The sequence below is a fragment of the Pipistrellus hanaki genome (genome assembly GCF_964339955.1).
Source record: "Pipistrellus hanaki genome assembly, chromosome: 2".
Classification (NCBI taxonomy): Eukaryota; Metazoa; Chordata; class Mammalia; order Chiroptera; family Vespertilionidae; genus Pipistrellus; species Pipistrellus hanaki.
Window position 1 is genome coordinate 137,269,363 of NC_140504.1, and position 27,673 is coordinate 137,297,035.

At 40.9% G+C, this 27,673-nt stretch overlaps 2 protein-coding genes across 5 annotated transcripts in view; both read left to right on the forward strand.

The window, feature by feature from the left end:
- The first annotated feature begins 264 nt into the window (after nucleotides 1-264).
- On the forward strand, nucleotides 265-27,152 carry LOC311616663 (guanylate-binding protein 1-like). Of its 4 annotated transcripts, none has more exons than XM_084872327.1 (15): nucleotides 305-402; nucleotides 4,575-4,786; nucleotides 7,003-7,130; nucleotides 10,313-10,521; nucleotides 13,322-13,449; nucleotides 14,373-14,482; nucleotides 15,916-16,112; nucleotides 16,667-16,909; nucleotides 17,969-18,247; nucleotides 19,609-19,713; nucleotides 19,952-20,185; nucleotides 20,528-20,761; nucleotides 21,104-21,337; nucleotides 21,576-21,769; nucleotides 24,005-27,152. In XM_084872327.1, exons 4-15 carry the CDS (start codon nucleotides 10,332-10,334, stop codon nucleotides 24,125-24,127), a joined length of 2,271 nt encoding a protein of 756 aa, XP_084728453.1. In that variant the 5' UTR covers nucleotides 305-402; nucleotides 4,575-4,786; nucleotides 7,003-7,130; nucleotides 10,313-10,331; the 3' UTR covers nucleotides 24,128-27,152. The 4 variants fall into 4 exon arrangements, with proteins under 4 accessions (XP_084728455.1, XP_084728456.1, XP_084728453.1 ...); XM_084872328.1 differs by having other exon boundaries at nucleotides 17,969-18,219; nucleotides 19,611-19,713; XM_084872329.1 differs by lacking the exon at nucleotides 4,575-4,786 and having other exon boundaries at nucleotides 265-402; nucleotides 7,008-7,130; nucleotides 17,969-18,183; nucleotides 19,611-19,713.
- The window catches only part of LOC311616674 (guanylate-binding protein 1-like), a 69,635-nt gene continuing 52,430 nt past the window's right edge, over nucleotides 10,469-27,673 (forward strand). The window contains exon 1 of the mRNA XM_084872343.1: nucleotides 10,469-10,521. The gene's annotated coding sequence lies outside the window, so the exon portion shown is untranslated. The remainder of the gene's footprint in view (nucleotides 10,522-27,673) is intronic.

The window sequence follows — 27,673 nt, forward strand, 5'->3', positions numbered from 1 at the left end:
GGCCTGCTGTGTCTCCCTCAGTGCTACTGCCTCCTGTTGAACCAGAGAGGGTGACCACATGTTGTTCCATGAAGTGAGACTGGGGCCACGTTCTCTTTTCAGAACTTACTAGTCCACTTGAGCCAAATGTCCTCTGCTGGCCTGTCATGAACTAGGTAAGAAATCCTGTACAGTCCAGGTACTCTCCCATTTGCATAGCTTTCAGAAATTCCTTTTATGGTTGTAGAGTCACTGCTTTTTACTCAGTGCTTTCAGTTTCACATTACTCTAAAGCTTTTATTCCTAATTAAGTACTTTAGGACATCAGGACAGCCACATCACATCGGAGTTTAAATAAAAGCCCAACCATCCAGTGAGAGGCAGAGAAGTAACAAACCAACCTACACTGAGGGGGAAAAACAGGTAAGAACTTTATTTACTTATTAAAGCAGCTTTCTCTCTACCTCTAAAGAACCTGTTCTCTGAGAATGAAGTCCAGGATAAGGCTGGGGCAAAGTGGGAAGGATTTACAAGGGTCAGTTCATTTTTCAAAGAACGATGAACATGAAGGTAGGTTGCAGTGGAGCCCTTGTGTGACAGACGGTGAGGTGCAGTCCCAGTGCATCTCTAAGTATCAAAACTGTGCATGGAGGAATTACACAGCAGCAGACATGGGGCTACATTCAGAGTTTAAAATGCATTACAATTGTTTTCCTTCTTGCCAACATTGTGTTGGCTGCAGACAAAGTTAATTTCAGACCATCCTTTGTGGTTACTTTAGGTCTCTGAGTTTGCAAGCCTGTCATGTAGGCCTCCCGTATGCTTGTCTTTCATGGAGTTTGCTCAATTCTGATCTGACTGCAGCTGACACACTGAAAGGGCTACAGATGTGTTATTTTCATGAGAAAGAGCAATGAAATTGAGATGCAGTGTAAACAGCCACCTGACACTGTTAAAAAGAAGAAAGAAAAACCTGAAACTCAGACTGAAAGATGAAGTTTCACAAAAACACCATACATTTTAGACATATAGATAAGCTTTGTATCAAAGAGAATTACTCATTGAAAATTAACTCAGGTTCTGGTTGCCATTTGTGAGGGAGGATGGGGGTTGGATGAATGGGGAAGGAATTAAGAAATACAAATTGGTAGTTACAAAACAGTCACAGGGATGTAAAGCAGAGCCTAGGGAATATAGTCAATAATCTATATAATAAAAGCTAAGCAATCATTACAGCAGAATAATCAAAAAGACTGGTTGCTATGATGAACACTGCCTACCAGGGAGCAGGGCCTCAATGCAGGAGCTGCCCCCTGGTGGTCAGTGTGCTCCCATAGCCAACCACTCACAGCTGATCAACTTCCTGCAACTCCTTCATTGGCCAACTGGCCAACCTCTGCAGCCCATCCCCCTCATCCAGACAACCTCCCAGGCTCCTCCCCCTGTCCAGCCAGTCTCCCTCAGCTCCTTTTGCCCTGTCTGGTCGGCCCTGATCATCACTGATCAGGACTCGGTGAGATGCCTCAATGAGCCCCAATTGCCAACCAACCCCAGGGACAACACCCGTGCACAAATTCAAGCATCAGGCCTCTAGTAATGTAATAATTATGGATGCTAACATGTAGGTACTGGAACCCTAGAAGCCCATAGAAGGGATCTACTTTTTTTACCTTTAATTTCTTTATTAATTAAGGTATTACATATGTGTCCTTATCCCTCCATTACCCCCCAATTATGCCCTCACCCGCCTGTTGTCTGTGTCCATTGGTTAGGCTTATGTGCATGCATACAAGTGCTTTTGTTGACCTCTCCCCCTTACCCCCACCCTCCCCTACCTGAAGGGATCTTTTAAAGGTATACAAATATCTAACCACTATGTAGAACACTGAAACTCCCATAATAGTGATTGTCAACTGTAACTGAAAAATAACAATCTTACCTAATAATAGACAAACATGGAAATTGACCATACCTCCTCCACGCCAATAAGGAGTGATATGTAAATTAACCCCAAAAAGACAGCCCCATTCCCAGTCTCTTAGGGCCTTTGGGCATCGTGGAAAAGCAGGAATGGAGTGGACAGAGGTGGCTCCTAGAGCATAAAGAGGTGGCTCTCTGAACAAAAAGAGGCGGCTCCAGGGCCTGAGCAGAAAGGGCCTGAACTAGGCTGGAAAGGCGGTGCTGGCAGCCAGGGAAAGGAAAGTCCATTCTAGCATGAATCTTCATGCATTGGGCTTTTAGTTTTTTAATAAAATAAAACAAACAATAGCCTGGTTCACTTGATCCGATTTCTTAGGACCAACTTCTTTCTTACGGCTTACATGCAGAATTTGGCCCCACTACTTTATTAAAATGTTTGCTCTTAAAAGAACCTGCATTGCTAAACCCAGCAGTTTGTTCACCTGACCTCTCTGTGCTCTCAAGCAGTTTTGTTCTTGCTTTCTGAAAACTGCCTCTGAATTCCTTGGCTTGGCATGAACTTTACTCATCACCTACTTGTCTGACAACCCTCTCTTTCTCTCCTTTCAGCTCTTCCTTTCACTCTCCTCCCCAGTTTATTTCCCTCCTGTCTTCTTCCTGCTTCTCCTTCTCCTCTACCAAACAGAAAAACAAAAACCTATAAGTGTATGGCTGGAAATATATTTTCATAAAACAACCTAGGCTCTTCACAGATAAGAAAAAGTTAAAGGAGTTCATCACCACCAAACCAGGATTACATAAAATGCTGAGGGTATTATTTAATTTAATTTAATTTAATTTTATTTTATTTTTATTTTCATTTTTTACAGAGAGGAAGAGAGAGGGATAGAGAGTTAGAAACATCAATGAGAGAGAATCATTGATCAGCTGCCTCCTGCACCACCCCTACTGGGGATGTGCCCGTAACCAATATACATGCCCTTGACAGGAATTGAACCCGGGACCTTTCAGTCTGTAGGCCGACACTTTATCCACTGAGCCAATCCAGTTTAGGCATGAAGGGTATTCTTTAAGAAGAGGAAGAAGAAGAAAAGGTAAAGGTAAAAATTATGAACAACAAAAAGACATCAAATACATGCCTACCAACAAGTGAATCTAAAAATCAAGGGATATAGAAAGGGAGTTGACTAACAATTCTTAGAGAGAAAGGGGTCTGAGGGGTGTGGGAAGAGATTGGACAAAAATCTTAACACCTATGGATAAAGCAGTGGTGGGGGTAAGGGCATGGTGTGGGGTGGGGAATCAGGTGGAGGGGACTTATGGGAGGGGGGGAGAGGAACACCTATAATAATCTGAACAATAAAGATTTATTAAAAAGGAAAAAAAAAAAACAGGCTCTCCTGATCTTTTAAACCATATTTCATAGTCTTTTGTTCCCTTACACCACACACATGTATCCACAAACATGGTTTTTGGCAATGTTCAGAATTTGCAGCCTTGCAGTCTTACCCCCTCTTGCTTGTAGGCTAATTTGTTGTGAAGCTAATGAAGTTGAAGCATATATCCCCTTGCTTGCACAAGCCCATATCAAGGCTTTGGGCAGGTCCCTAGTCATCTCTTTCATACAGTCATACATTTTTATAAAATTAGCAAATGTAAGTTATATTGGTTCCAACTTCCAGAATAGCAGTATAAACAGTTCTGTGAAACCTGGCTTCTGCAAAATAAGCACAACTAGTAGAAAACACAGACATTTCAAGTCTGTGAAAAATGTTCTTCCTGTTTTTGAACAGTAATCAAGAGTGTAGACACTTAGATGAAGGGTGGATTGAATGATTGCGGTGGGACATGTGCAGGAGGCAACCAATCCAAGTGTCTGTTTCACGCTGATGTTTCTCTCTGTCTCTGCCCCCTCCCTTACACCCTTCCTAAAAATCAATGTAAACATATCCTCCAATGAGAATTGACAACAGCAACAAAATCTCTGAACATTTGCCAAAGTGCATACATAAAATGACGAAACATTTATTCCCAAAAGTCTTTATTCATAGCAGAATTAATTAACAAATAAATATTAAATTTCTTACATATGGCCAGGATGTAAACTACTCTCTAAACCCTATTCTATTTTATATCTCATTTCTAGAAAATATATTTTTCATATATTTGTATTTATTTTAGAGAGAGGAAGGGAGACAGAAAGATGGAAACATCAATAATGAGAGCAAAACATTGATTGTCTGCCTCCTATGCTGCCCCTACTAGGGATCAAGCCTACAACCCAGGCATGTACCTTGACCAGCAATTGAATTCTGACCTCCCCGTTCATGGTCCCATGCTCAACCATTGAGCCACTAGGCGAGTTCTACTCTGAAATTTTTAATTGAAATCTAAAAAAAAAATTTTTTTCCTATGGTAAATTAAAGGCTTTGTTCATGAAAGTGGTTAAATGTTAACGTCATTGTCATAACAATATTTTTTAATGTATTCCTTCAATTGTACTTCTATAACTTTCTAAAATAATACAAATCTTCCCCTTATCCATCCCAGTGTTGACAGAACTTCTGGCCATGTTGGGGAATTTCATGACTATCTTCTGGATCAAAAGAACATGGTTACAGTTCTTGATCTTCTTAGAATGGAAGTTCTAATCCATCCCATCTCCTTGCGTGCAGATAAGATGACACCCTAGACATGGCCTCAGACATGCACATGCCAGGCCCGGTGTGCCTCCTCATTGAGAACACTGACACACAACTAGTGGTTAACCCAAAAGCTTTGAAGATCCTGTCTGCCATTACACAGCCTGTGGTGGTGGTGACCATTGTGGGTCTCTACCCCACAGGCAAATCCTACCTGATGAACAAGCTGGCTGGGCAGAGAAAAGGTGAGGGGCACCAGCTAAGCTCTGCCAGATCCCTTCTCTCCACCCACACTCCCAGCTTTGAGTTCAGTGTTACAGGAAGAGCAAGGTAGAGATGGGGCGGCATATTGAAAGTGAGCATTTAATCTATCTATGGTTGCTTTCTTACCTTACTGTGTTCTGAAAGAGTCAATGCAATGTCTCTTCCCACTTTCCTTAATTTCCCTTTTAAAAGCATAATTTGTATCCTTTTCCTAGAATTCTATGTTTGATTTTTTAAAGAATCAACGTATCATTTCCCATAGCAACTCTACCATTTTACATTCTTCCAGAAATGCACAGGATTCTAATTTCTCCATATTCTTGCCAATACCTGTTATTTAGCTGTGTGTGTGGTGTTTTTTTTTTTTTTTTTTTTTTATTTATTTTTTACATATTTTCTTGATTTTTTTTTTATTGCCCCCCTCTCTCCCTCCCACACATCCCCTCCCTCCCCATAGTTTTATGTCCATTGGTTGTACTTATATGCATTTGTGGTGTTTTTTATTGTTGTTTGTTTTTATTGACTTCAGACAGGGAGAGAGATATATAGAAACATTAATAATGAGAGAAAAACATGGATTGTCTGCCTCCTGCATTCCCCACACTGGGGATCAAGCTCATAACCCAAGCTGGGACTAGAACCAGGACCTCCTGGTACATAGATCTACACTCAACCATGAGCCACGCTGGCCAGGTTGCTATTTTGATTTTGGTAGTGATCATCCTAATGGGTGTGAAACAGTATCTCATTATGGCTTTGATTTGTATTTCCTTGACAGCTAGTGCTGTTAATTATCTTGTTATAATAGATGTTTATTGGTTATTTGTAAATTTTCTTTTTTTTTAATTTAATTTTATTGCTTAAAGTATTACAAAGAGTAGTATATATGTTTCCTTTATTTCCCCATTGACCTTCCCCTGGCCTCTCCTACCACCCAGTATTTTGCATCCATTGGTTATGCATATATGCATGCATACATGTCCTTCAATTGATCTCTTACCTCCCATCCCAACATTCCTCAGCCTTCCCATTGTAGTTTTGACAGTCTGTTCAATGCCACTCTGCCTCTGTATCTATTTTTGTTCATCAGTTTATAAAGTTCTTTATTATCCATAAATGTGTAAGATCATGTGGTATTTTTCTTTCGTTGCCTGGCTTATTTCACTTAGTATAATGCTCTCTAGTTCCATCCATGCTGTTGCAAATGGTAAGAATTCCTTCTTTTTTACAGCAGCATAGTATTCCATTGTGTAGATGTACTATAGTTTTCTAATTCACTCATCTGCTGGTGGGCATTTAGGCTGTTTCCAATCTTAGCTATGATAAATTTTTCTGCTATGAATATAGGGGCACATATATCCTTCCTGACTGCTGTTTCTTATTTCTTGGGATATAGTCCTATTAGTGGGATTACTGGGTCAAATGGGAGTTCCATTTTTAACTTTTTGAGAAAACTCAATACTGTCTTCCACAGTGGCTGCACCAGTCTGCATTCCCACCAGCAGTGCACTAGGGTTCCTTTTTCTCCGCATCCTTGCCAACACTTACCAACTCAGCATTGGCGGGGATGAGAAATACTGGTGGTTTGCCACTCCCAGTGACATACTTTAACCTGCTTGAAAGAGGGAAGATTGGGCCGCATCTTGTTTACCACACTCACCAGGCACCAGCAATGGAGCTTTGGTCAAACTGAACTGTAATATATTAGACTCATTCAATGAATTAGGCTGACTCAGCAAGAAAGCAGGAGGGAAGTTTATTAGAAGGAATGGGGGGATGGAGCCACAATAGGGGAAGGTAAGAACTCAGTCTCTGCTTTCCTTAGGGTTGAATTTTATGTGCAAAATCACAAGGGGCAGAGGCTGGGAATATAATAACTGTTCTAGTGTGATAAGATGGAGTCCATTTCCTTCAACACAATTAGTGCTGCCCTTGAGGCTGTGGGCTGTAAGCTGCTGTTATCCTGCTGCCTCGCCCTCAGTGTGACTGCCTCCTGTTGCACCAGATAGGGTGACCCCAGGTTGTTCCATGAAAGTCCTTTTGAGACTTTCTAGTCCACCTTTGCCAAATGTCCTTGGCTGGCCTGTCATGAACTAGTTATGAAATCCTACCCTCCCGTTTTCAGAGCCTGCAGAAATTCCTTTCATGGTTATTCAGTGCTTTCAGTTTCACATTACTCTAAACCCTTAATTTCTAGTTAAGAACTTTAGGAAGTCAAGACAGCCACGTCACATCAGAGTTTAAATAAAAGCCCAAACATCCCATCCAGTGAAAGGCAGAGAAGAAACACCACTGCAACTACACTGAGGGAAAAAAAAAAAAAAGGTAAGAATTATTTTCTCATTAAGGCAGCTTTCTCCCCATGTCTACAGGAACTGTACTCTGAGAAATAAAGTCCAGGATAAGGTTGGGGCAGGGTGGGAGAAATTTATAAGGGTCAGTTCATTTTCCAAAAAACAATGAGCATGACGATCAGGTTGAAGCAGAGCCTGTGTGGGGCAAACGATGAAATCCAAACCTATCGATATCATGTGGCAGCAATCCCTAAGCATCTCTACTGTGCTTGGAGGAATTAGACAGCAGCACACATGGGGCTAATCTCAGAGTTTGAAATGCATTACAGTTGTCTTTCTTTTTGGCTAGTACATTGTGTTGCCTGCAGACTCAGTTAAATGACCATTGTCTTTGATGGAACTTGTTCAATCTCCTCTGACTGCAGCTGACACACTGAAAGGGCTACAGATATGTTGTTTTTATGAGAACGAAGCATATAAAATGAGATGCAACACCTGACACTGTTAAAAAAGAAAAAATAATACCCTGAAACTCAGACTAAAAGACGAAGATTCACAAAAACAGCATAAATTTTAATCATATAGAAGAGCTTTGTTTCACAGTGGATTGCTCATTTAAAAGTAACCCAGGTTCTACTTGCCAGATGTGAGGGAGTCTGGGGGCTGGGTGAAAATGGGAAAGGGATTAAGAAATACAAATTGGCAGTTATAAAACAGTCAAAGGGATGTAAAGTAAAGTCTAGAGAATATAGTCACTAATCTATTGTATAATAATAAAAGGGCAATATGCTAATTAGAACAGACATCATTCCAGACATCCTTCCTGATGAAGTCTAAGTCAGCTCGCGTCCTGAGTGACTGCGGGGGCCTCAGGGAAGCCAGCTAGGGTCCTTGGTGCCTGCAGGTGGCCAGAGGACAGAAGCCTGGGTCTCAGGTGCCAGAGAGATGCTGGTACTAGCAGCTGGGGAAAGGAAGGCTTACTCTTGCACACAGTTTGTTCATAGGACATCTAGTCTAATTAATAAAAGCCTAAGCAACCATTACTTTGAAACAACCAGAATGACCGGTTGCTATGATGCACACTGACCATTGAGGGCAGAAGCTCAATGCAGCATTTGCATCCTGGTGGTCAGTGTGCTTCCATAGCCAACCTCTTGCAACTCACCAACTTCCTGCTGCCTTTTCCCCAGACAGCCAGACAGCCTCTTCAGCCCTTCTCACTCCCATCTGGCCAACCTCCCAGGCCCCTTCCCCTGGCTGGCCAATCACCCTCAGCCCCTTACCCTGTCCAGCCGGCCCTGATCAGTACAGATCCAGACTCAGCTAGACACTCTGATGAGCCCCAATCACAGGCAAGACTGAGGGACCCCACCCATTCACAAATTTGTGCACCAGGCCTCTAGTAATGTAAAAATTATGTATGCTGACATGTAGATACTAGACCCATAGAAGGGATCCTTTTAAGGTATACAAATGTCTAACTACTATGTAGTGCACTGAAACTCATATAATATTGATCATCAACTGTAATTTTAAAAAAACAATTTTTAAAAATTAAATTAAATTAAAAATAGCCCCAGTTTACTAGATGCAATTTCTTAGGGCCAACTTCTTTCTTATCCCTTGCAAGTAGAATTTGGGCCCACTACTTTACTAAAATGTTTTCTCCTTAATGAACCTGCATTGTTAAAGCCAACATTTTGTTCACCTGACATCTCTGTGCTCTCAAGTAGAATTGCTCTTGCTTTCTGGAAACTGCCTCTGAATTCCTTGGCTTTGCATGAACTTCATTCATCACCTACTTGTCTGACAACCCTCTCTCTTTCCTTTCAGCTCTTCCTCTCTCTCTCCTCCCCAGTATTCTCTTCTCCTGTCTTCTTCCTGCTTCTTCTTTTCCTCTACCAAATGGAAAAACAGAACAAAACAGAAAACCTACAAGTGTATGGCTGGAAATATATTTTCATCAAACAACCTAGGCTCTCCTGATTTTTTAATCCACATTTCATAGTCTTTTGTTACCTTACACCACACTCATGTACACACAAACATGGTTTTGGACAACATTCTCTATTTGCAGTTGTGCAGTCTTACTCCCTTTTAGTTGGAGGCTAATTTTTTGTGAAGCTAATGAAGTTAATGTGTAGGGACCCTTGTTTGCACAAGCCCATATCAAGGCTTTGGACAGGTCCTTAGTAATGTTTTTCATACAGTAATACATTTTTATCAAATTAGCAGATGTATGTTTATTGGTTCCACTTCCAGAATAGCAGTATAAACAGTTCTGTGAACCCTCACTTCTGCAAAATAAGATCTAGTAAAAAAAAAAAACCACAGGTTTCATATCTGTGAAAAATGTCCTTCCTGTTTTTACACAGTAGTTATAGTTTTAACCTTTGGATGAAGGGTGTATTGAATGTTTGTGGTGGGGGCATGTGCAGGAAGAAACCAATCCAAGTGTTTGTTTCACATGAATGTTTCTCTCTCTCTGTCTCGCTCCACTCCCTCCCCCTCTCCTTCAAAATCAATGGAAAATGTCCTCCAATGAGGATTACCAACAACAAACATCCATGAAAATTGTCCAAAGAGCATACATCAAATGATGAAACATTTATTCTTCCAAGTCTTTATTCATAGTATAATTCTTTAACAAATAAATATTAAATTAAATTAATAAATATTAAATAAAATATTATATATTTCATGTCTAGCAAATATTTTTTATATATTTTTATTGATTTCTAGAGAGACAGAGACGGAAAGGTGGAAACATCAATAATGAGAGAGAAACATTGATTGGCTGCCTCTTATGCATCCCCTACTGGGGATCAAACCTGAAACCTCAAGATTCTGAAACCTCAAGACCTCCTGGTTCATGGGCCCATGCTCAACCACTGAGCCACACCAGGAAGGCTCTAGTATGAATATTTTATTGAGAATCTAAAAAGAAAGTTTTCTATGGTAAATTAAAGATTTTGTTCATGAAGTGGTTAAATGCTGATGTCCTTGTCATACCCATATTTTTTTAATGACCTCCTTCAATTGCACTTCTATAACTTTCTAAAATAATACAAATCTTCCCCTCATCCATCTCACTGTTGACCAGTTCTTCTGGCCATGTTGGGGAATTTTATGACTCTGGATCAAAATACCTGGTGAAAGTTTTTGATCTACTTAGAATGGAAGTTCTAATCCATCCCATCTCCTTGCTTGCAGATAAGGTGACACCCTGGACATGGCCTCAGACATGCACATGCCAGGCCCAGTGTGCCTCATTGAGAACACTGACACACAACTAGTGGTTAACCCAGAAGCTTTGAAGATCCTGTCCACCATTACACAGCCTGTGGTGGTGGTGGCCATTGTGGGTCCCTACCGCACAGGCAAATCCTACCTGATGAACAAGCTGGCTGGGCAGAAAAAAGGTGAGGGGCACCAGCTAAGCTCTGCCAGATCCCTTCTCTCCACCCACACTCCCAGCTCTGAGTATGCTGTTACAGGAAGAGCAAGGTAGAGATGGGGAGGAATATCGAAAGTGAGGTTTTAATCTATAGTTATCCTCTAATCTTTAGTATGATCTGAAAGAGCCAATTCATTGTCTCTTCCCACTTTTATTAATTTTCCTTTGAAAAGCACAATTTGTATTCTTTTCCTGGAAATCTGTTTAATGTTTTAAAGAATCACCGTATCATTTCCAACATCTCTACCATTTTACATTTTTCCCAGAAATGCACAGGATTCTAATTTGTCCAAATTCTTGCCAAAACCTGTAATTTAGCTCTGTGTGTGTGGTGTTTTTTGTTGTTGTTTGTTTTTATTGACTTCAGACAGGGAGAGAGATATATAGAAACATTAATAATGAGAGAGAAACATTGTCTGCCACCTGAAAGCCCCACACTGGAGATCAAGCTCACAACCCAAACTAAGAATTGAACCATGAACTCCTGGTTCATAGGTCCACTCTCAACCACAAGCCACAAGCCAGGCTGTTATTTATTTTTTTGATAGTGAGCATCCTAACGGTATCAAATGCTATCACTTGGTGGTTTTGATTTGTATTTCCCTGATAGATACTGCTATTTATTATCTTCTATGTAATAATTGGTATTTGTATTTTTCCTTAAGGAAATGTCTGTTCAAATCCTTTGCTCACGTTTTCATTGTCTTGTTTCTTTTCTGGGGTTGCATTGCAGGACCTTTTCTTATATATTCTGGATATTAATCCCTTAACTAAGAAGTATTTCCCCCCATTCCATAGGATACCTATGAAACTCTGTTGATAGTATCCTTTGAAACACAAAAGTTTTAATTTTGAATCCAACTTATCTATTTTTCTTTTGTTGTTTATGCTTTTGGTGTCATATCCAAGAAATCATTCTAAATTCGATATTATGAAGTTTTCCCCCTATGTTTTCTTCTTTGAAATTTATAGTTTTAGCTCTTATTTATATGTCTTTGAACTCTTTTGGTTAATTTTGTAGGAGGTAAAGCTTTCTCTCTTACACCATGCTGGCTGAAGAATTTTCATATATAACTTTTATTATGTTGAGTTAGTTTTCTTTTACTCCTAATTTGTTAATGGTTTATATTAAAAAGCAGTTGAACGTTTTTATGTACCGGATATTTGAATTTCCCTGTATCTCTGTAGGTTTTTTTTTTTTTTATCAATATACTAGAGGCCCAGTGAATGAAATTTATTTTATGACAGGGTGGGGTGTCCTTCAGCCCAGCCTACACCCTCTGCAATCTGGGACACCTCGAGGGATGTCCAATCCTACTGGGTTCGGGCCTAAACAAGCAGTTGGACATTCCTTTTACAATCCAGAACTGCTGGCTCCCAACTGCTCACCTGCATCCCTTCCTGGTTGCTACTAACCGCTCTGCCTGCCAAACTGAGACACTCCCTAACCACTCCACTGCCAGCCTTATTGATGCCTAACTGCTCTCCTGCCAGCCTGTTTGCCCTTACCTTCCCTCTCCTGCAGTCCTGGTCTCCCTTCAACTTCTCTCCCCTGCAGGCCTGGGTCCCTCCTAACTGCCCTTCCCTACAGGCCTGGTCGCCCCCAACTTCCCTCCTCTGCCAGCCTGACAACACTAACTGCCATCCCCTGCAGGCTTGATGGCCCAAAACTGCCCTCCCTTGCAGGCCTGGTCCCTCCCAACTGTCCTTCCCTGCTGGCCATCTTGTGTCCACATAGGAGCAGCCATCCTGTGTGTTGGAGTGATGATCAATCTGCATATTACTGTTTTATTATATAGAATAGAGGCCTGGTGCATGGGTGGGGGCCAGCTGGTGTGCCTTAAAGGGTGTCCTGGATAAGGGTGGGGGTTCCCTTGGGGCGTGGGATAGCCTAGGCTAGGGGCCTGTGGTGGTTTGCAGACTGGCCATGCTCCCTAGTGACCCTAGTGGAGGCTTTGTTTCTGGGGTTTATTTATCTTCTGTAACTGAAACTTTGTAGCCTCTAGGGGAGCCAAGTTTTCTGCTTGCTCTGTGGCAGCAGCCATTTCTGTTTAAATTTGTAAATCTTCTATAATGGAAACTTTGTAGCCTGAAGCCAAGGCCTGGGCCAGCCAGGGTGTGTTGAAAGCTTGGCTTCCTACATCATTGGAGGCAAACCTAGCCTCCTGCTCTTATACCTGCATGGTTTCCACCATTTCTGTTTGAATTTATGTATATCATTGTAACTTTGTAGCCTTGAGTGGAAGTATAGGCCAGCAAGAGCAGATGGAAAGCTTGGCTTCCTCCATCGCTGGGGAAACCCAAGCCTCCCTCCTGCTCTCTGTGGCCATAGCCATCTTGGTCGGGTTTATTTGCATATTCGCTTCTGATTGGCTGGTAGGCATGGCTTGTGGGCATGGCTTCTGAGTATAGTGTAGTGATGGTTAATTTGCATATTACTCTTGTATTAGATAGGATTTTTGTTGATTTCAGAGGAAAAAAAAGAGGGAGAGAGAGTTAGAAACATCAGTGATTAAGAGAGAATCATTGATCGGCTCCCTCCTGCTTACCCCACACTAAGGATGGAGTAAATAACCAGGGCATGTACTTTCCCCCTTTATGGAACCATGACATCCTGGTTCTTAGGTTGACACTCAAGCTCTGAGACATGCCAGACAATCCACTGTTTATAGTCTCTCCTTACCTTGATTATGTTCACATTTATTTTCATTTTAAGACACATCTGCTATGAAAACTCAACTCCCTCTCTCTCCTATCTCCTGAAGGCTTCTCTCTGGGCTCCACAGTTCAGTCTCACACCAAAGGCATCTGGATGTGGTGTTTGCCGCACCCTAAGGAACCAAACTACACCCTAGTTCTGCTTGACACAGAGGGGCTGGGAGATGTAGAAAAGGTAAGCATTGAAGATTTAGTTTGGACACAATCCCCTCATTTCTGGGTATTGTGTACACTATTTAATATTTTTACTTATCTCTTTTTTTAATTTGATTATTTTAATTTTTATTCAAATAAGAGCTGGCACTAAACCTTATATGTGTTTTTTCATTTCTGTTTACATGCTAAGAGACCAAGTTTTGCAATCAGAAATAATAAAAATATAAGGCAGTATCTTAGAAGAGCATAGTGGTCATTAGATGGTATTATAATTTTTAACAAAAGGCTATAAGTTAAATCAGTTTACACATATGCATATACGTAGGTACTACAAACAAAATCAGCTATGAGTTCTGTCCTACAGAGAACTTTAATTAAGGATTAATGTTCAGAAGACCTAAAATGTTCTGGGGATGTAAATGCTGTCATTAACACATTGGCCTTAGCAAAGTATTTCACTTCTTTTATCCTCAGCTTTCTGATTTGTAAATGCAATGCAAACTGTCAATATTTGCCTCATAGTACCGTTTTGACTGTTGGATAAGAATGGAAAGTGTTAGGTAAATAATAATGATTAGATATAATAGGTATAAGTATTATTACTCTTACATAAGTCAATTTTAGTATAAAAAAATAGAGAAAACCAAATTACATTTAAGGCTTTAGAGTGCCCACCAATCTGAACTATTTCTTTTGCAATTATCTGCCAATGGTCATAAGAGGTCTTAGTGAGAATATGTGTAACCAAAAATACTAATCAGAAGAGTATTCAAAGTCCAAGACCTTCTAACAATCATTTTCTTTTGGATTTGTTTCCCTCTTATAAGTCATTAATCTAAAAAAAAGCCACTGTACTAAACGAGTATACGTTTACTACTGCTGATCCGGAAAGTGCCATGAGAATAAAACATTATCCTGGCCCAAATGTGTTCTGATTTCCAGAATAGCAACAAAAGTGACTCCTGGATCTTTGCCCTGGCAATACTGCTGAGCAGCACTTTTGTGTACAACAGCATGGGGACCATAAACCAGCAGGCCATGGACCAACTGCAGTATCCTTTTTGTGATCCAGAACAGCATAAAAATCAGAGGGTAGGTGCCAAGAACAAATTCCAGTTTGTAATAATTACAAGAGTTTCGCCAAAAGGTTGGTGAAGCTTGGGCGGCTCAACAATGGCTGAGCCACATATGTAGTTTACCTGTTGGAAACAGCTAAGGCACTTCCCTCAAATCTGAATAGGATTATTGTTAACTGCCAGACAGATCAGGATATTTCATTGCCTCTTGTTGGTCAAACACCAGAATACCTGTAGGCTATTCCCCAAACTGACAATGCTTCTCTACCCATAGATACCACACCCTTCAAGTGTATTATCTCCACCTTGCCTTGGGACAAATTGTGTTAAATAAAAGCTGGGTCTTAAGTGAAGGAGGAATTTCCAGTTCACTTTAGCTGAAACTCCAGTGACCTCCAATGCCTTTCAAAAATATCTTTTATCATCTTTGGACTCCTCTTGAATATACAAAAGAGGTTCCCAAACTTGTTTGTGCCGTAGACCCCTTGCCATGTTTTTCGGTTTTGGTAGACCCTCTACTCACCTGATATTGATTTTTTTTGTAAATTTCTAACTGTAGTGAAGTTTAGTGTTAAAATTTAATAAAAAATAATGTACCTACTTTTCTCTGGCATTCTCAAACAAAATAACACTGATTCACTATAATTTGTATGATAAACTACCAGTTTATATTTTTTTAAATATTTTCTCAGCACTTTCCTATTCAAGATTCAGGAAACAAATTAACGTATTTTTCTCACATTCATATTTATAGAGTGACAAATTGAACAAGTCGGTGCAAGTTCGCGAAGCTTTGAGACAAAAATTGGCAAGAATGTTTACTGCGTGTATGCTTGTAACAAGATGATACTGGTATATCATTATGTGCAGGTTTTTATCCTACAACTTACACAATTTTATAAACATATATAATAAATTTTTTACTTCATAGGTACTTTTATAAATAATTTATATGTTTTTATATTATAAGATAATATGATGTAAGTAAATAGGTACTATCATTGTATGTTGAGATCCACTATCATGGACCCCCTTTTTAATTTCATGGACCCCCAAATTTTTTTTTCGCTGACGTAGACCCCTTGCAGGTTGTCATAGACCCGTGGGGGTCGATATAGACCACGTTGGGAATCACTGATCTACAAGCAGCCCTTTTCTCCAGAATGCTGAACTCTTTGTAAGGCTGGTAAAAGAACCCAGGGAGGAAGCCCTGTACTTAAAAGGAGCTCCCAGAATGTGAATCCTGGTGAATCAAGCACAATAAGAGAAAGTATAAAAAATAACTCAAGGGTAGGAAGAAATAACACTTGAGTTAGAAACGAAGCAAAAACAAAGGTTTGGAATATGTGGGACTAATATGGCATGAGAAGCACTGTGATTCACACCATTTTCCTTAGTTTGCTACTCAGCTATGTGACAGAGCTGGCAAATAAGATAAAGGCAAAATCTTCACATAGTGCAAATGAGGATGAGTACTCAGCTGACTTTGTGAGCTTCTTTCCGGATTTTGTGTGGACACTGAGGGATTTTCCCCTAGAATTGGAAGTAGATGGGCAACCCATCTCAGCAGATGAGTACCTGCAGAATTCACTCAAACTCAAGCAAGGTAAAGGGGACTTAGAACTGATTACTGGGAACCAAAAGCCATGAGAAACCATCATCTTTTATTTTTCTACTTAGTGTTTTTACATGTATAGTTTTCTACTTCTCAACTGCCAAGTTCTAATAATTAGTTTTGAATTATCTTCTCCCCTGTTCTAAGAAAAGTTTCTTTTTCTTTCACCTTTCCCTGTGCTGTGATCATTTTGATTTTTATCTCCCTGCTTAGGGCTTGTAATGCTGTAATTAGCCAAAGAATATGGAATGGAATGGGCATTTATTTAAAGAAAATAGATTAAAGCTTAACAATGTGCTAGGCCAAGGGTTGGCAAACTATAGTCCACAGGCAAATGAGCAATGCAGCCCTTCAGCTATCATACAAATAGGATTTACTGGGTGACTACTATTAGATGGTCCATGGCTGCTTTCATGCTATATAGCAGAATTGAATTCTTAGAAAATACATGACCTGCAAAGTCTAATATATATGCCATTTGGACAGTTACAGAAAAATTTTCCAAGCCCCTATATTATACAAAGCCCTTATTTATCTTTCCACAGGTACCAGTACTAAAGATGAAAAGTTTAACCTGCCCCGAGTACGTATCCAAAAGTTCTTCCCAAAGAAGAAATGTTTTATCTTTGATCAGCCCACTCATCGGAAGAAGCTAGGCCAACTTGAGACAATGCATGATGATGAGCTGGACCCCGAATTCGTGCAACAAGCTGCTGACTTCTGTTCCTACATCTTTACCAATTCCAAAGTCAAAACTCATTCAGGAAACATCCAGGTCAATGGACCCCGTGAGTCCTCTTCCCAGTCATTACTCTCACTGTTAAGGCTAAAGGATGATGGAATAGCATCCATCTAGTTTCAGACTTGAAAAATGCAAATATACTACTATTACTGTGGTACATTCTGGATGACACATTTCTAATAGATTTTATTAGACAGATTTTGTGGGTGAGAATTGATAGAAAAAGATAAATAAAAAAGATCTGTTGCTTAAAATTGCCCTAATAACCTGGACCTGGACTATTCCATATAATAGATACTAGACAAGTGTAGTAGCTTCATATAACTAAAAAAACATGTAGAATAATTAGAATTAAAGAAAATTAAAAATTCTGATTACATGTCTAGAGGCTGAACTATTGGTCAGCACAAATAGTACAGGACCATCATCACAGAAAGTTCTTTTGGACAGTGTTCTTCCAGAATGATTAAAATGGAGGACTCCTTTAAATATATTTTTAGTTTTTTAATCTTCAGCCAAGGAAGTTTTCCCATGAATTTAAGAGAGAGAAACATCAATGTGAGAGAGAAACACTAATCAGTTACCTCCTGCATGCGCCCCAACTGGGATTGAACCTAGGTGTGTGCCCTGACCAAGTATCACATCCACAACTTTTTGGTGCATGTAATGATGCTCCAACCAACTGAGCCACCTGGCCAGGGCAAAGGAGTTCTTTTTAATTGTTTCACAAATATTCATTTTATAAATACTTACCATGGACCAGAACTGATGATAGAGACATGAATGAGAGGTACATTTCCTGTTGTAAAGATGCTTTGGGGTAAAGCACATGCGCTCAATAGACACAGGTCTATGGTGCCAAGAACAGAGTTTCTCACCATTTGATGTGGATCCATATCACCCAAGATCTCGCCAGAGGAGGATTTAATTCAGTTCATCTGGAGCAGAGGCTGAGAGTCTGCATTTTTAACAAACTTCTAGGTGATGCTGAGTACATCGATGCTATGAGCCAAATGAGTGTTGAGAGATATCACCAGATTTACGCATGATGGAGAGTTGCCTCACCCCACCTACAACAAAGTTATCTTTCGTTCTCTATTTGTAGGGCTGAAGACTCTGCTGATGACCTATGTCGATGCCATCAGCAGTGGAGACCTGCCCTGCATGGAGAACGCAGTCCTGGCCTTGGCCCAGAAAGAGAACTTGGCTGCAGTGAAAAAGGCCATTGCCCACTATGACCAGCAGATGGGGGAGAAGGTTGAACTACCCACAGAAACCCTCCGAGAGCTCCCGGACCTGCACACGGCCAGTGGGAAAGAGGCCAATGAAGTTTTCATGAAGAATTCCTTCAAGAATGTAGACCATTTATTTCTAAAGGAATTAGAGTTAATTTTTTTTCCAATGTTTATATGTATTAGGGCAGTGGTTGGCAAACTGTGGCCCTTGAGCCACATGCACCTCTTTGGCCCCTTGAGTGTCGCTCTTCCACAAAACACCTCAGCCTGGGCAAGTCCATTTTGAAGAAGTTGTGTTAGAAAGACTTAAATTTAAAAAATTTAACTCTCAAAAAAAAGTTCAATAGTTGTACTTTTGATATTTGTCTCTGTTGACTAATGAGTTTGCTGACCACTACTATAACAAAAAGAAAAAAAAAATATGTAGTTTTAGTTATATTGAGCAGGCTTACATTGAGTCACATTTCTTCCATTTGCAATTGCTGTTCCAATCTGAAAGCAGAAGTTTCTAAAGGTGTATGTGTAGGAATAGAGAACCTAGTCCTGACCTATGTCAATGCCATCAGCAGTGGGGAAATACCCTGCATGGAGAATGCAGTCCTGGCCTCAGACCAGATAGAGAACTCAGCTGCAGTGCAAAAGGCTGTGGCCCCCTATGACCCGCAGATCGGTAACATAAATGCTAACATAAAGCTAGCAATCTCTACCATGAACTTCACCTCCAAGGAGAAAGGGACTTCAGTAGAAAGACAGGATCAGGAGAAAGGATGTGGTCCTGCAAAGGTGCCTGTAAGTTTTTGCAGGATCACAGACTGGTTTTGGAGAAGCCTTTCCAAAATCCTGAGGTTGAGCTAACATTTCCTCTGTATTCTTTCTACTTCCTATTTTCACATTAAAGGCCCAGCTAGAAAAAAGACGGGAAGACTTTTATAAAGAAAACATAAAAGCACCATTGGGTCGCTGCTCAGCTTTACTTAAGGAAATCTTCCATTCTTTAGAAGAAGATATAAAGCAGGGGGTTTATTCTAAACCAGTAGGATATCATCTCTTAATGCAAACTGTGAATGAGCTCAAGAAAAAGTATCTTCAGGAACCCAAGAAGGGAATAGAGTTAACCAGCATTTATCTATCTCTCTGTTTCTCCCTTCAACCCCACACTAGCCTTCTACGCAGTCTCCCTCAACCTCCTTTCCTTGGATCTGCTCTCTCCATGATGGCTTCATCCTCACTCCATATGAAATCACAGCACCAACAGCTCAAAAAATAGAGCCTTCACATGAGAAGAGACACTCTGAATCTATATTTATACCAATTTCTTACAAAGGATTCTGCTTCATCGGGTGCCAGGGTTGGCCAAGCTGGAGAATGTGCCCAACCAGTGACAGGGGCACCTTGACCAGCACAAAGAACAGGGCCAAGCGAAGTTATTCCTACAAGAAAAGATGGTGGGAAAATAGGAATTAGCATTTCCAGCAATTTCCTATCACTAATGCCATTTTATCGGTGTCCTAGAGTGAAGAAGTTCTTCAGACATACCTGAAGTCCAAGGAATCTGTGATTGATGCAATTCTACAGACAGACCAGAATCTCACAGTAAAGGAAAAGGAGTTCGAAGGTGAGGAGCAAGTAAAGAGACTAGATAGCCTCAACAGCTTTTAAAAGTTTAATTAATTTGGCTTGGAGAACCTGGGGTCCTTAAACAAAAGCTAGTTGAGCAAAGATGCCTACAACTAGCCAAAGTCAGTCTCAGTGGGCAAATGCAGTCAGCAGCAACAATGTCAGGTGAGTTCACAAAGAAGAAACAGCGAGGGGGTCACCCACATGAATTTGTCTTCTTCCTTTCCTCCTGGCAGTGCAATGTGTGAAAGCTGAATTTGCAGAGGCTGCAGCAAAAATGCTAGAGGAAATGCAAAAGAAGAATCAGCAGATGATGGAGGAGAGCAAAAAGAGTTTTCAGGAACATGTGAAGCAACTGATTGGGAAGATGGAGCAGGAGAGGGCCCTATTAAAGGCAGAGCAAAGGAGGGCTATGGCTACAATTCTACAGACAGATCAGACTCTCACAGTAAAGGAAAAGGAGATCGAAGGTGAGGAGCGAGTCAAGAGACTAGATAGCCTCAACAGCTTTTAAAAGTTTAAATAATTTGGCTTTACAATTCTACAGACAGACCAGACTCTCACAGTAAAGAAAAAGGGGATCAAAGATGAAGAGCAAGTCAAGAGAATAGATAGCCTCAACAGCTTTTAAAGGCTTAAATAATTTGGCTTGGAGAACCTGGGATCCTTAAACAAAAGCCAGATGAGCAAAGATGCCTACAACTAGCCAAAGTCAGTCTCAGTGGGCATATGCAGTCAGTAGCAACAACGACAGGTGAGTTCACCGAGGTGGTCACCCACATGAATTTGTCTTCTTCCTTTCCTCCTGGCAGTACAACGTGTGAAAGCTGAATCTGCAGAGGCTAAAGCAAAAATGTTGGAGGAAATGCTAAAGAAGAATCAGCAGATGATGGAGGAGAAAGAAAAGAGTTATCAGGAACATGTGAAACAACTGACTGAGAAGATAGAGCAGGAGAGGGCCCTAATAATGGCAGAGCTAAAGAGGGCTATGGCTACAAATCTACAGACAGACCAGACTTTCACAATAAAGGAAAAGAAGATCGAAGGTGAGGAGCAAATCAGGAGAATAGATAGCCTCAACAGATTTTAAAAGTTTAAATAATTTGGCTTTACAATTCTACAGACAGACCAGACTCTCACAGTAAAGGAAAAGGGGATCAAAGATGAAGAGCAAGTCAAGAGAATAGATAGCCTCAACAGCTTTTAAAAGCTTAAATAATTTGGCTTGGAGAACCTGGGATCCTTAAACAAAAGCCAGATGAGCAAAGATGCCTACTACTAGCCTAAGTCAGTCTCAGTGGGCATATGCAGTCAGTAGCAACAACGACAGGTAAGTTCACCGAGGTGGTCACCCACATGAATTTGTCTTCTTTCTTTCCTCCTGGCAGGGCAACCTGTGAAAGCTGAATCTGCAGAGGCTGCAGGAAAAATGCCAGAGGAAATGCAAAAGAAGAATCAGCAGATGATGGAGGAGAGCGAAAAGAGCCTTCAGGAACACGTGAAACAACTGATTGAGAAGATGGAGCAGGAGAGAGCCCTATTAAAGGCAGAGCAAAGGAGGGCTATGGCTACAATTCTACAGACAGACCAGACTCTCACAGTTAAGGAAAAGGAGTTTGAAGGTGAGGTGCAAGTCAAGAGACTAGATAGCCTCAACAGCTTTTAAAAGTTTAAATAATTTGGCTTGGAGAACCTGGGGTCCTTAAACAAAAGCCAGATGAGCAAAGATGCCTACTGCTAGCCAAAGTCAGTCTCAGTGGGCAAATGCAGTCAGCAGCAACAATGTCAGGTGAGTTCACAAAGAAGAAACAGCGAGGTGGGCACCCACATGAATTTGACTTCTTCCTTTCCTCCTGGCAGGGCAACGTGTGAAAACTGAATCTGCAGAGGCTGCAGCAAAAATGCTGGAGGAAATGCAAAAGAAGAATCAGCAGATGATGGAGGAGAAAGAAAAGAGTTATCAGGAACGTGTGAAACAACTGATTGAGAATATGGAGCAGAAGAGGGCCCAATTAATGGCAGAGCAAGAGAGGACTATGTCTCTTAAACTTAAGGTTTGTAATGATATCACCTAGAGGTGTCTCTTTTCTGTTTTGTGTCCACTCTCCCTGACTTGTTTGTGTGTCTATTAGAATAGAAAACCCCTAAGGGTCTTGCTTGCCCACTTATGTATTTCAAACTCTGTCTCCCTTATTTGGAGCCTGCCTACATCTGGTTATTTAACAAAATTTATTATCCTTTATCACAAATCCAGTCCTTTATCAGTAAACTACAGGTCCCGTGCATGGATTCATGCAATGTTTCGGTCTCTCAGCCTGACCTGCACCATCTCGCAATTTAGGAATTGCAGAATGTATTTGGGAATGTCAGAACAATGATTTTGGCCAAATCCCAACAGGCCAGGCCAAGGCACCCCACCAGTGCACAAATCCATTCACCAGACCTCTAGTATGTACATAAGATCTTTGCTTAATCTCTTCTCAATCTCCCCTGTCTCCTCTTTTTTATGAGATTCATCAGTCTGCTCTAAGTTTCCATGCCTGTTCATTGAGCTGCTGCCCTCTGATGATCAGTGCATGTCATAGCTACCAGTTGAACAGTCAAATTGTTCAATGGTCATTTAGGCTTTTACATATATAGACAAGAGGCCTGGTGCACAAAATTTTGTGCATGGATAGGGTCCCTCGGCCTAGCTGGCAATCAGGGCCAATCAGGGCCTCGCTCTGGCTGCCCCAGCAACAAACCTTCCCCAGTTGCCAGCTGCTGGCTGGAGCTTTCTCTCCTCTGGCTGCCAGCTTATAGCTGGGGCTTCCACTGGTGGTCAGCACACATCATGGTGAGTGTCCGAACTTCCGAGGGGACAATTTGCATATTACCCTTTTATTATATAAATTATTTAATCAATGGTATCTATTATATTTCAGGCATTGTAAATATATCTTATCTGTATCTCTTGCTGACTATTATATGAAGCAAGAATTGCTGTTTCTTAGAAGAAACAAAGGTTCAGAAAAGATGAGTTTTTACAGGGTCAAACAGATCGGTAACATATCTGAACCACTTTCAGACTTAGAGGAATCTACAATCACTGTTTGTCACACCTGGTGTGACTTTGGTTCTCAGAGAACCTTTATAAGCAGAAAGACTCTTTGCCTCTCACTCCTGTGTCAGCCACTCCTGCCTGTTTGCTATGCCCTACTCCTAGTTTGTGTAGTGAGTTTTCTGAAGAAATCCAGTATGGACAGTTAGGGGCCTTGATGTCCTTATTTATATCCTGCTACTCTTGCCACCAAGCTGTGGAGGTTTAAATCAAATTCCCTGATCTAAGATTCAGCCACTTCCTTTGATTTTGAGAAATTTTATTTTTTTTATGTGTTTGTATGAATATATATATATATATATATATATATATATATATATATGTGTGTGTGTGTGTGTGTGTGTGTGTGTGTGTGTGTGTGAGTGTGAGTGTGTGTGTTTGTGTGTGTATAAGAGTCTATAAGATTTGAAAAGAAACATAATTAAGATAGCCCACATAGGTTAAATACAATTATTGGGACTTATAATTTAAGTTTATCAAAATATTAAGAGGTATAAGCCAAAATATCTCTTACCTAAAGGAGGTTCAAGATAAGCAATCATGGAGCTAGGATGTCCAAGTGAAAGTATCCTATGTAATAAAAGCCTGATATGCAAATTGTCCCCTCTACTGGGAGTTTGACCAGGAGTTGGCTGCTCACTATGATGTGCACTGACCACCATGGGGCAGTGAGGAACATGGTGGGCATCTGTGACCCAGAGCTGGCAGAGGGTGGCAGTGGAGGTGCTGCCAGCCCTGATTGGCCCCAATGAGATTGGGACTGCAGCAGGATGGTAGACCAGGTAAGTGGGCAGCGCCAGGCCAAGTTGAGTGTGAACGGGGCCCCATCACCCCACCAGTCCAGGTAGTGTGACCAATGGCACTGAGGTAGCCTGGTGGGGCCCAATGACTCAGAAGGAGGGGGTTATGCAGAGGCCCAGATGCTGCCCAGGACCCAGAGGCCAGCTGGGACCTGCCCTTCCACACCAGATCCTTTGCTTCAATTGCTGGCCAAGCCTAGTAACCAATCACACCTGTGCTTGGATTCCATGCACCACACCTCTTTGAATGAATATTTATAATAAAGAAAATTTCAAGAAGAAATAAAATACTCAAACAAAAAAAAAAGAACTATGAATGTGGAAACTAGCTAGAAGTTGAGATTTGCTTACTGCTGTGCTTTATTTACTCTTTTTTTGTCCCTTTTTAGGAACAGACCTTGTTACTAAAGGAAGGATTCCAAAATAAGAGCAGACAACTTCAGAGAGAAATAGATAATCTCAAGGAAAGAATGGCAATACAACCACCGAACCCCTGTGCCATAAACTTATGACCTAAGGAAAAGAGCTTCCCCGGTCACTCTACCCAAGGCATAACTCAAGCAGTTGAAGAAACTTGAAAAATGTCACAACTTGAGAAAATGACCCTCTTTAAGCTGATAAAAGAAATCTACAAAAAAAAAAAAATCCTTCACCTAACATACATACTGATTGATAATAAATGGAATGCTTTGCCCCTAACTCAGGAATAAAGCAAGAATGTGCAGTCTCTCCTCTCCAGAAAACAGCATAATTAAGGCTTCCTACAATATGGCAAAAGAAGGAAAGAGGGGAAGAAAGGAAGAGAAAGAGGAAAGGAGGGAGGGAGGGAGAAGAAAGGAAAAAATAAAACTGCTTTCATTCTCACACACAATGATTATGCACATAGATAAATCACAGGGAATCTACAACAAAAAAGCCAAAAACAGCAACATAAACTCTTGGCACAAATATGTGAGTTTAACAAGGATCTAAGATTCAGGGTCAATTCACAAAAATGAACTTTCAACTGTATTTTTATATAAAAGCAATAAAGTATTGATACCAAAAATTAAAAAACAATACCTTTTACAATAGCTGTTTTTTGAAAATGGAATAGTTAGCTGAAACCGGTTTCGCTCAGGGGACAGAGCTTCAGCCTACAGACTGAAAGGTCCCAGAATTGATTCTGCTCAAGGGCATGTACCTTGGTTGCTGGCGTATCCCCAGTAGGGGGTGTGCAAGGGGCAGCTGATCAATGATTCTCTCTCATAGATGTTTCTAACTCTCTATCCCTCTCTCTTCCTCCCTGTAAAAAAATCAATTAAATATATATTTTTTAAATTTTACGAAAAAAGAAAGAAAATGGAATTTAAAAAAATATATTTTATGGATGTTTTACCGAGAGGATGGGAAAGAGATAGAGAGCTAAAAATGTCAATGAGAGAGAAACATGGGCCAGCTGCCTCTTGCACACCTCCCACCAGGGATGCGCCCGCAACCAAGGTACATGCCCTTGACGGGAATCAAACCCAGGACCTTTCAGCCCACAGGCTGATGCTCTACCACTGAGACAAATATAATATATAGAATCATTGGCCAAGAAAGGGAGTGGATTGATTATTATCATGGGGATAAGGGTGTGGGGGGTGCAGGAAGTGACTGGATTAAAATCGTACACCTATGGAAGAGGGCAATGGGGGTGGGGGGAGGTAAGGGCAGAGGCTGGGGCAGGAACCGGGTGGAAGGGAGCTATGGAAGGGGGGAGAAACAATTGTAGTAATCTGAGCAATAAAGATTTATTTTTTAAAAATAAATAATAAAATAAAATAATGATATGAGGTTGAAAATGAACATAACTCTTTTTTAATAAGTATTATTATATATACTTAATAGGTTAAATATGATTTTATTTTTTATTATTTGTAAATGTTTTTATTGATTTTTAGAGAGAGAAGAGAAAGTGGTAGAGAGATAGAACTATCAATAATAGAGATACATAGATCCGCTGCCTAATGGGGATTGAGCTCATAACCCAGACATGTGGATTCAACAGGAATCAATCTAATGACATCTTGGTTCATGAATTGTTTTGGGGGGAGTTGGTGGGGTAATAAAATTTTCTCATTTATTATAGTGATGGTTAGACAAATATATATAAATCCATTGAATTGTACCTTTTGAATCTGTGAATTGTATGGCATATGATCTATATACCCATAAACTTGTCTGGGTATATATGATCTATATACCCATAAACTTGTCTGAGTTTTTTTAAGGTTATATAGCCTGCACTCATGTGGTGGTTATATAGCCTGCACTCATACCATTATTTTCTCTCTTCAATATCATTTGTGCTATCTTTTCTCTCCTCTAATTCTCTTTCAATGGTGTTCATTTATATTGTGGTTATCTGTGTTGTGAGTACATTCATTGTTTTTTTCCCTTGTGTAGTGTCTTGTTGAGGTGAATTTTTTAAAATATATTTTATTGATTTTTTTTACAGAGAGGAAGAAAGAGAAATAAAGGGTTAGAAACATCGATGAGAGAGAATCATTGATCAGCTGCCTATTCTGGATATGCCCACAACCAAGGTACATGCCCTTGACCAGAATCGAACCTGGGATCTTTGAGTCTGCAAGCCTACTCTCTATCCACTGAGCCAAACTGGATTTGGCTGGAGGCAAATTTTACCCTGTCCAGTAATGTGCTAGAGAGCAAGCCATGAGAGGAGACTTCATCCACGAACAGGTCAATAACACTCCAGACAAAACTACGGAGGCAGGAAGAAGGCAGCAGTGAGGGTGAGAGCTTGAGTGAGTAAAGGAACAAAAGAGGAGTGTGTGGTCATGTGGGGTGGGTGTGTGAGTGACTGAGGCACAATTAGATACCACAGGATCTTTGGAGGCAGGCTAGCTGGGCTCGAGTAATTAGGCAGCCTAAACTACCACTGCAAACAGTCCCAGAGACTCTAGGTCTTCCTCAAAGGCCTTGCCTTTTTGAAGAAGAGAGCTGCGGTGACAGGGAGCCCAGCCTCACCTCCACTCAGGGTGCCATCAGATAACATCCAGGACTCTACAGCCACCTCTGCCAGGGACCTGCTAACTCAGCTGCAGTACCATGGTAACTGAGACTCCAGCCTCCCTGGGCACAAGCTCCTGTGAGTTCCTAAGCACGCTCCTCTCTGACCTGCCCAACACTTTCCCAGGGCACTGAAACCATGCGAGTGGCAAGCCATGTGAGCAGCCTATGCCCACTGGAGGAGCATCAGCCCTGCGAGCAACCTGCCCTTGTCCAAGGAGCAGCAGCCCTGTGAGCAGCCTTCTCCGTTTGTGGAGCAGCAATCACATGAGCAGCCCACCCCCATATGAGGGGCAGCATCTTAATGCAGCCTGCCCATGTCCAGGAGCAGTAGCCCTTTGAGTAGCCCACCCCCATCCAAGGAGCAGCAGCTACACAAGCAGCCTGCCAACACCAGCCAGTAAAAAACAAGATGAAAAACTGTCATTCTCTGGAGCATTATCCCAATACATTGAAATTCTGCTTCCTGGCAATTGTCAACAGTTTGGATCAAATAAAGTCACAAAAATTATTTACAGGTTTGAATGTTTTTAAGTTAACAAAATCATATGCCTTTGATGCAGCTCAGAACTCACTGGTAGCCCTGCTGGTGTGGGCCAATGGTTGAATATCAACCTACGGACCAGGAGGTCACAGTTCAAGTCAGGGAACATATCCAAATCACCAGCTGGATCCCTAGTAGGGGGTGTGCAGTAGGCAGGTGATCAATGATTCTCTCTCATCACTGCTGTTTCTCTCTCTCTCTCTCTCTCTCTCTCTCTCTCTCTCTCTCTCTCTCTCTCTCTCTCTCTCTCTCTTTCCCTTTGCTTTTCTCTCTGAAACCAATAAAAATACATTTTCAAAAAACAACTCACCCATGGAGATCCATCATTAAATTATCAAAAAGATCTGTTTATTTTTTAAAACTTTAATGCATAGGTATCTATACTAAAAATAGAGGAATATGCAAGTTGTCAGGGAGCCGCACAGTAACAATAACGACCAAACAGCAGGCCACGAGG